The following is a 10,124-nucleotide window of genomic DNA, read 5'->3' as shown; positions in this document are numbered from 1 at the left end:
AGGCACAAACCTCCGCCAACGCAGGAAAGTAGTCCTGAATCCCAATTAAGTCTTCGCAAAGTTTATTATTTTTTTTCTGTCCCATAGCCCACCCATCCACGAAATGGTATCGAAATCCATCTGTTATGAGAAACTGTAAACAAACAAACGTTTTAATGTTGACTGATGTTAAATTTCCACCTTACACTTCTTGTATTTTAATAATTGGATACTGTGAACAAATAAACGTTTTAATGTTGACATATGTTCAATTTTCATCCAACATTTCTTTTATTTTAATAACTTGCTTACATTTAAATTATTTATTTGTTAATTTATTTTTTTCTTTTTTAATGACTGATCTCTCTCTATTTCCAATTACCTCCTGTTACTTCTTTCAGTTGAACACCATACGGGTATTCTTTAGAAGCTTGAATTTCAAGTCAGTGGTCGTCCCTGTGAGCTTGTTCCATATGAATAGGGTTCATCTTCTCTGAATAATAATAATAATAATAATAATAATAATAATAACAACACAATAATAATAATAATAACTTCGCTGGACGGAGGTGAATTGCAATTTTCAATATCGAATAATGCGATGATTTATATTGCAGTTTATACTGAATGCTTTACTTATAAACCGTTGTAAAGCGCTCTGTAAATATTTGATGAGTTGTACACGGACTTTAATTTTAAAGCCAAATTTGACGCAACGCTTAACAGGCCTAAAGGTTTTTCACGTAAATGTTTTAGAGATTTTCACGGTTTCTGGTGGTATTTATAGGTCAGGGTTCAAGGTCTTATAACTTACTCCAAAAAGATAGTCGTTAAGCCTTTTGACATTTAAGGATTTGTTTACCTAAACATTACTGGGCATAACCTTTTAAGTTAAGATACTAACGCTTTTATGTTTTTTCAACATGTTGCTACTGCTTTCATCGTTCCAGTGCGAACTGATATTCAAGTTTAGTGCTGGGACTCAGAATTTTGTCGATTTTATAGAACGATATGGCTGTATTATTATTATTATTATTATTATTATTATTATTATTATTATTATTATTATTATTATTATTATTGCTGATGTTGTTTTAATGTGAGGTTTAGCTAATTAATCTTAATCTTGCGCACCTTGATAATGATAACACTCCTATACTAGCTCAGTTTTTTCCACACTTCATTCTGAATTGCACAATTCGAAATGACGTTGTCACCTTTGTATACGTCCAGAAAAGATGGAAAAAGGCGTGACCCATCATCTCTTTACTATGATACTCCGGGTAGGATTAACAGTGACTTCTCAGATGATATGGAAAAAGATGAAGCTAAATGATTTAGGAATGAACCAAGCAGTGAATTCCCATTAGCATAGTCCAAAAACATTGAACACTTATACGAATTTCAAACTGCAGAAACACAGAAATGCATTTGAATTTACACACTACGGTCGTTAAATAGTTGGAACATACTGGAATTTGTTTGTTTTTGATTACTTGTGCCGGCGGTGGTAACATTTTAGCACCAGGGCAAGACCGTGAGGGGCATGTTGTTCTCATGCGTACTTGTATTATAAATAAACAACATAAAACAGGGGGTTTTCCCGCGCTGACCTTACTGGTAGTTCTTGATTCTTTCACAGCAGGACCCTGAAATTTCGAATCTTAGTCTGTTACACGTGTGCCCCTGAATATTATCAAATGGTATGAAACAGAGATTCTGTTACAAGGAAAAATCGTAAATATCACCTTTTGCAACGCTGTACACTTCACTTATTAACTAATTTTTGTGAAAATGAACGAAAATACGACCTCTGCCTAAGGAGGAAAAATTGCATTTTGATTCTTGTAACATCGCATGTTATCTAGAAGTTTAGTTCTCCTGCTGTCCTTCGAGTGTACCTTTCATGCTTCACTGCAGAACCGTGCATTTTCATCCATCCTGTCCAACACACGTGGAAGACAGATTCTGCCCTAAAATATTATTAACGCTGCTTTCTTGTCAGGCCAGGACTATGGTCAGTCCAAAAAGGAGGGTTCGAAGAGTAAGAGTCTTTAAATGGTTATTCTCTTGCGAAGTTCTGTGATGAGGATGGTGTTTTCAGAGGAAGGGTGTTAAAATACAGAAAAGGCGATGAAGAAGAGCTGTTAAGAGTCTTAAGAACAATGTTTCGTCAGTGTGCCTAGATGTGGATGGTAACTATATCCTTTTAAAGAATATTAGAGGAAGTTACTTTTGATTACACCTGTATTTTCATGTTTATGAAACCTGTTGGTTTATTACCACAAACTACAAACACATTTTAACTTTGGTTCTACCAGTTTTTCTTTATAATTACACTTTATATGTGTTTCATCCTTTTGTGTTGCTGATTTATTTATTCATTTATCAACTGTTATTCCTCAGTAGACATCTAGAACAAGGGTATAGGTTCCTCACGTAGCGAGGAACATTTTGATGATTACCAGTGTAACAAAATGCTGATTAGCTGAGAGACATTGCTCTTTGTAAGAGGGGTACCGGAATCAGCATTACAGTATTAGAGTGGCTTTTATTTCTTTGCATCATATTCACAGATGTTTTTCACTTACATTTCCATTCAGAATTTCTTGTAGAATGGTGCTTCCACTTTCAATGTCTCAGTTCCAGGACTTTTTTTTTTTTAATCCTAGCAATAGAGAGAGTATTTTTGTCTCATGTTTTCATTGTTATCCTTTCTTTCCCATTATAGCGATGCCCATCATTGCCCAAAGGACATTTCTGTCCCTTCTGTCTAGCTCAAAGATGTTGGAGAATATGTGGGAATTTCCCATGCCACCAGAGCTTGGAAGGAATCCAGCCCTTTGAAGGAGTGGCGCTCTCTTCTAATGCAAACAATCCACGTGAGGTCTCCCTGCCCCAAAGGGAACTGTTGGGTAACTTTTGGTTGTAGATGCTGAATTTCTGATGCTCCATAACTCCTTTCTATTCTTCTCTTGCTACAAGTTCATAAGAGAGTGAGTCTGAGTTGGCAGTATGCTGTGGCTAAATGTAATAAATATAAAAATTGTTGCGAAAGGCTAGCTTTGGAATCTCGTCAGCTGGCGATAGGTTTCCTACTGTTACTGACAGCATTGGCACGATGCTTTTCAAGACCAGTATTCAAATTGCGTTCTGATATAGCTACGTATTTTGTCCAGAAGATGAAACTGCACTTCATTTTTAGATGTGTAATGTAGACATTTATCCGTTTATTCATTTATTGATTTTTTCACTTATTCTTGAAAGGCAGAGATAATGTGTAGACAGTTGTTAGTTTTTATTAGTAAAACTAAAGGCTCGATGCATTTCATCACCATTGCAGTGACTTCATCATTGTTCCTTTCATTACGGGACTTGTATTTGCCATACACTCGTTTTGAGGTAATTCATCATTGCATTAACTGTGAAATGCAGTGCTCTTTATCTCATCCTTTATGATGATTTCGTATGTGTACGTAGCTTTAGCATGAATTTTCATTTTTAGAATGTATGTCAGCAACCGAAACATCAATTTGAGATGACGCTCGAAGAATCGGGTTGGTAGGCTCCGGTTTAGGTATATACCCTAGACCAGTGGTTCTTAACCCCAGGGGCGCGACCCGAAGTTGGGTCGCCAAACCATTTCAATGGGTCCCCAAAGGTTATAACTTTATGGGCTTATTATTTCCCCCAATACTCTTATTATAATTATTATTATTAGTGAGAAAACTTTTTTTTTTTTTGCTAGTTAATGTATTGTGTCTTTCTCATGGATCATTGTTATGCAGATGTGGTACTTGCATTAATAAAAATCTCCATGTAATTTTTGTTTCTGTAACATGTTTTCATAAGGATAATTATATAAAAAGAAAATGTTTATGAGAGCATGGGTCGCCATGGTTAATTTGGACAAAATTTTGAGTTATAAGAACATACTTCCCTAGACCGTGGGTAAGCTGTGTAGCGAGGCTTAACCTTGGCCTTGCTCCAGTTTTCTTTCACTCCTGTTTTATCTACTTCTGCCAGTAATTTTCACCACGTCATAAGACTCAATATCTCATTGTTTCACAAGGTATTTCACAGGGACTTCAAATCTGATGCCCCTGGACATTTTGGGAGCTAACCCTGTGCAGAATGGCTCAAAAGCCTTAGTAGCCTATGCTGTATTTAACTGGAGGAAGGATTATTACCTGTAGTCTCACAGGAAATGTTGTACATCATTTCCGTTTATTTCCTATCTAGTTGGGCTCACAATCATAGACCAAGTACTGCTTTGCCTTTTATATTTAAAGTTATTTACCAGAAACGATAAACTATTTTTTGTTTGTTTTTGCCATGTTATTTTTCTGGCCTATTTATTTTATGTGCATTATTTTTATTGTCTTTTATTTTGCAATTTTTTTGGCTCTTGTTCCTCAGATATCTATCTTAAATTTTATTATGAAACAAGCTTGTTGGCGCGTGCTGGAACTCGGCTCTGCTGTCTCCCGTACCCTCCCGATCCCGTACCTACCCAGCCCCACCCAGGGCGGACAAACAGGTTTGCAGGAGGAGGGAGGATGTTTCCCCTACCTTTCCATTCCCCGACCTACCCTGCCCCCACCCAAGGCGGGCAAACCAGTTTGCAGGGGGTGGGTGGCTGTGTCATATCTCCCGTACTATCACCCGAGGGAGGCCAAACAAGAAAGATCCACTTGGATTTTATTATTATAGATTGATAACATTAATTTGTCTGCAATACAAAGTTACAAGAGTAACCTCCATTTTTAAAAGATGAGTTTCATAATTCCAGCTTATAAAACTACTCTAGTAGAGAGAGAGAGAGAGAGAGAGAGAGATCTTATTGGAACTTGGCATGATGCATTGCATGCCTCACCAGACTCATGAGGCCTGCTGCAAATTTAAACAACAAGGAAGGGGTACCTCCTTTGTCTTAACTTTGTAATCTGCATGAGGAGGGAAACTTTTAACACCTGAACTATCAATCATGAAAAATTTACTATTCTCAGTATTTATTATATATGTATTAATTAGATGTTTTTTCTTTCAGGCCATACCAAGCATGAAGTACAAGCCCTGATGAGTTTGTGGTAGAAGCCCTCTCGGACAGCCAGCGGACAAGTGAAAAGGATGTTTTCATGGGAGTTAGCATGGCGCCTCTTCTTGTGGGCGTGGGTGACAGTCCCCTCAGCCCATTCATTGGAATGTGGACAGTGCGAGAGGGGAACTGGCGGGCTGACCTGTCCAGGCAGCCTTAGTCCTGATCGGTACACAGTCCACCTCATAGATATTCGCGAATCGCCGAGGAGTACATTTCATCTGAAGTGTAAATATGATGCCCAGTCAGTAGATTTCTCGTATATTTCCGATTGTGACTTTTCCACTGTGAAGCGCGTTGAGTTCCAGTGGTGCCCTATGCCTAATGTTTCCTTCAGTGAAATGTTCAAACAGATTGGAATAACTCCTGAGAATGTGACCGCCTTTGCCTTTGTGAATATAGGGCAGAGATATAATGAAAAGTTGCAGGAATGGCATCTGGAAGGGTTAACAAATTTAAAGGAATTAGAATTTAGGGACAATGGTTTCACATCCATTCCTCCACATATCTTTGACAGTACCCCGAAGTTGTGGCATTTAATGCTCACGGAGAATCGAATAGAAACCCTCCCAGAGTCACTTTTTCGGAACACAAGGAACTTGACTAAGTTAGAGCTGCAGAATAATGGAATTTCTAGTCTGCCAAAAAGCCTGTTTGCTGGTCTTACCAATCTTAGAAACATCAGTTTGTGGGAAAACAGACTAAGTCAGTTCCAGCCTGAGTTGCTGTTAGACTCTCCAAAGTTATGGTCTTTAGAACTCACCCACAATGATATATCAAAACTTGACCCAGATGTCTTTTCAGGCCTGAAAGAGATCAGAAAAATTCACATTTCAAATAACCATTTAGATGCTTTTCCCGAAACAGTCTTTCATGGGTGCCCAAATCTAGAGGTCCTGGAATTCGAAAACAACAGAATAACTGATCTACCAGAGAATATTTTCAAAGAGACTGTAAACATAAAGAGACTGAACATGAATAGAAATGGGTTAACCTGGTTACCTGAAAAACTATTCAGTAACATGACAAATTTAGAAAATTTAAAGTTAAAGCGAAATGGGATCAGGTCCATTTCCCCAGGATTATTTGAAGGATTGGAAAAGCTACAGGTACTGGACCTTCAATCCAATGTTTTGGAAGACTTGCCAGTAGGCATCTTTGATGATCTTGTTTCCATTGAGATGTTAATCCTGCAAAACAACTCCTTGAGTGAATTGCCAGATGAAATATTTGCCAACTGCGAGTCTCTTCAAGAGCTTTACCTGAGCTACAACAAATTGAACAGACTTCTTCCAACTATGTTTCCAAACTCTACGCTAATGTCCATACTAGATCTCAGCAACAACAACCTTTCTTTCTCCTATTCTAGAACAGAACTGTCACCTGATAACAAGACTATCACAGTGCAAGAATATTTCCCACTGGCTCATTTGAGAGGGTTAAAAAGGCTCCTTTTAAAAAACAACCAGATCACTGAGATGCCCTTGGCACTGAACACAGAATTTGAGAGACTGGAAGTTCTTGATCTTAACAACAATAGCATCAGTTACTTAGATCACAATGACTTGACCTTCAGATCTATCAGACCTATGCAAATTGACTTCAGAAATAACCACATTAGAGTCATCAATCTGAACCACATGAATTTCTCTTCTAATGGAGAAAAGGAAGTTTCAATATATGTTGCAGATAATCCTCTTATTTGTAACTGTGAACTGTATAAGTTTACATTGCTGGCACAGGGAAAGCTGGGAGATGACACTGTGTTGTCCGTTCAGGATGACAGTGCAGTCACATGCTCAAATCCTGAAAGATTGAATGAAGCGTTTTATGTTACATCCATCGATGAAACATCTCTGACATGCAGATTACAAAAATGTGTTGACAACTGCACATGTATGACACGTGCACATGACAAGATGTTCTTCGTTGACTGTTCCTACCGAGGTCTCAAAAACATCCCTTCCTTGAAGAAAGAACTTCTACCAAAAGATGATGACTATGGAATTACTTTGATATTAAGAAACAACAGCATTACCTCCTTGGATGGACTTGGAAGCAGAGAGTACGCAGGTCTTGTCAATTTAACCATCCCAAACAATAAGCTGAGCGTTATTAATGAGACCTTTCTGCCAGTAACATTGGAGGTGCTCAATGTGCGAGGGAATAATATCTCATTTCTGACAACGTCTATGGTGGAATTCCTCAATTTGACTGATATACAGTTGAGTATTGGCAATAATCCCTGGAAGTGCGACTGTAACACTGCAGAATTACACAAATTCTTGCGGGATCCTGATCGAAAGGTATACTTTTTTCTTTTGCTTTACTCGAGAATGTGAATTATGTTTTTTTTATGTTTTCACATATATTACTTCTTTAGATCTATAACATTGTATTCATTTTAGTTTGACATATCTCTACTTGAGGAAGTACTTAAAGTATTATTATTAATCAACAGATTTTAGACATCCATGATGTGAGCTGCGCCAACATTCCAAACGAGGTCCTTATCAGCTTGTCTGATGAAGATCTGTGCCCTCTCATACAGCAGCCATTCGTCATTGCCAGCATAACAGCTGTTAGTGTTTGTCTACTGGTGGTTGCCATATTAGGTGAGTGTGCCATTCCAACTTTATTTTATTTCTGATAAAATGTTGGAGCTGTGGATGAATGGACGTATGGTGTCTAGGACTGAAGACTAGGCACTTAGACCAAGAAAGACGTCCAGCAAGATAGTAAGAAATCAAGATGGTGTATGAAACAAGTGACAAGATGGGAGGTGTGAAATCTGATACTTAGCTTAAAATATTATGAGTAAGTTTATAAGGAAATAGAACAATTACTTTGAAGCTAGTGGTATCTTTGCCTCTATGTAATTAAAGTAGCTGGGAAATTGCACCAGCTTGCTCTCCACTGTCAACTGTAGTAGGAACATCCCATTGCACCACTTCCTTCAAAGGTAAATTGGTGGATAAAGTATATGTATGTAATATGCAAACTTTAAAAAACCACCTGTCAATTTGAGCATAGTGAAAAGTATCAAAGCTGGACATTTGTCTCTTTAACACTTCATTTTTTTTATATGGACAAGAAGATGGAAGACCATGTCTCCTACCAAATCTTTGTTATACCGGTAATGTATATGACTAAATTTGATGTACCATATAACAAAGGGAACCTTTAATATTTAGTAGTCCTATAATATAAGTTTTTACCACCTTGTCACTTCCAAACATCCCAACGGGCAGCAGTTACCCAGCTGAAATTGCTGAAAGCAGTACCCCACACAAGAAATGCGAAATTCATTCTTGACCCTGTTTGAAGTAGTGGATGAACTGCATTAACATTATTCATCGATTCCAAACCACTTTTTTTAATCATTAATGACAAATTCTTTTTACACAGTAACATGCCTAAATATCACACATGTGTTTCATAAGGTATTGAGTTTGTTTAAGAATACTATTGAATGTGACAAACTTGCCTATATTTAATATTTTTATATAAGTAACTTACCCAGTAATTACTTAGCTAAGAGTTTCAAGTCGAATGGCAGCTTAAATTTTGAAATTCACGGTAGAAATTCTTTTGTTTTGTGTAGGTGACAAGACTCTGCCCACTTTCGGGGTAAGAGAGAGGAACAACTAAGCCGATAGATCAAAATGTTTCTGCCGCTTGTATCATCCACACACCGTGTTGACTAAGCAGCTTGGTTTTGACAATTGTTTCTTCCCATCCAGTGAAGTATTCTTTATTTAGATGACAGGCTACTTCGCTCTCCCACGAAGGATCGATGCATGGAGGACTTACAGAAGACGATTCGCATGACTCAAGATTTATTTTATTGAATCTCTGGAAATTTCAACTAATTCCCAATCAGAGAATTCTCTATTTGGGGATTCAAATAGACTCGGAGTTTTCAGGCTACGCCATCCCCCAAGAGAGTGAAGGACTTTTTAAGGAAGGTGGACTTGTTTCTCACCATTCATTCGTGAACAGCAACTCAGTGGATGAGTCTTTTAGGCGCACTGGCCTCATTGGAGCAGTTTGTAAGACTGGGAAGACTGCACATGAGGCCACTACAGTTTTACTTGAGAGCCTGCTGGGATGGGAAGGTACATCAAGATCTTCACTCCTTTCCTATCACAGCAGAAATAAAGGAGGACCTGCGTTGGTGGAAGTCAGAAGAAAGATTGATGGAGGGGAAATCTCTTCTCCCAGTGAGCCCCCGACCTAGGCTTCTTCTCCGATGTGTCAAATCTGGGTTGGGGAGCGCTCCTCAGGAACCAAGAAATCTCAGGAATTTGGTCCCCGAAGGATAAACAGCTTCACATCAACCTATGAGAATTAAATGCGATTCACCTGGGTCTCAGTCATTTTGCAACAGAAGTCTGCAACAAGACAATTGCAGTACATGCAGAGAACACCACACCTTGGCCTACATAAGACATCAAGTGGGAACGCACTCATTCTCCCTGTGCGAGATAGCAAGAGAGCTGTTGTGCTGGGCAGACCAGAACCAAACCCAATTAGTTACAAGGTTTATCCATCCCTTATCGTCCCTTCGGAATGATAAGGGGAGTTCTCAAGAAGTTCCGCTCTCACAGCAATGTAAGGGATGATCTTTGTGCTCCCCTTTGGCCACAGAAGGAATGGTTCCCAGACCCTGGATCTCCCTCATGCACTTTCCAAGGCCCTCCCTGCTATTCCAAGTCTTCTCAGACAACCGCACTGCAGATTTTCCACCAAGGCCTGTCCACTCTGGCCCTGGACAGGCTTTCACTGTCAGCAGACTTGTCCGAGTGGAAAGGTTTTTCTCGACGGGTAGAGGAGCCACTAAATGTAGACGTGCCTCTTCCAACAACAACAAGCTCTACCTGGGCAAAGTGGGAGTTTTTTAGACCTATAAAAGAAAGTTTCATCTTTCTCAGATGTCTATCCTCAAATAGCAGATTTCTTCTTTACTTGAGATATTCTTTAAGGTCTTCTTCCACCATAAAAGGCTACAGAGCAATGGTCAGCTCTGTTTTCTGTCACAGAGGCC

General features: G+C 38.7%; 1 protein-coding gene across 2 annotated transcripts in view; it reads left to right on the top strand.

Moving 5' to 3' along the window:
- Positions 1 to 10,124, top strand: part of LOC136845267 (protein toll-like) — a 98,912-nt gene that overhangs the window by 80,059 nt on the left and 8,729 nt on the right. For both annotated transcript variants that reach the window (XM_067115414.1, XM_067115423.1), the window contains exons 2-3: positions 5,030 to 7,383; positions 7,539 to 7,692. In XM_067115414.1, the coding sequence (XP_066971515.1) occupies positions 5,110 to 7,383; positions 7,539 to 7,692 (2,428 nt within the window). In that variant the 5' untranslated portion in view covers positions 5,030 to 5,109. The remainder of the gene's footprint in view (positions 1 to 5,029; positions 7,384 to 7,538; positions 7,693 to 10,124) is intronic.

This window comes from Macrobrachium rosenbergii, chromosome 2 (genome assembly GCF_040412425.1).
Source record: "Macrobrachium rosenbergii isolate ZJJX-2024 chromosome 2, ASM4041242v1, whole genome shotgun sequence".
In the NCBI taxonomy this organism is placed as follows: domain Eukaryota; kingdom Metazoa; phylum Arthropoda; class Malacostraca; order Decapoda; family Palaemonidae; genus Macrobrachium; species Macrobrachium rosenbergii.
Note: the sequence above shows the minus strand (reverse complement) of the source record. Positions and strands in the feature narration are given on the sequence as shown.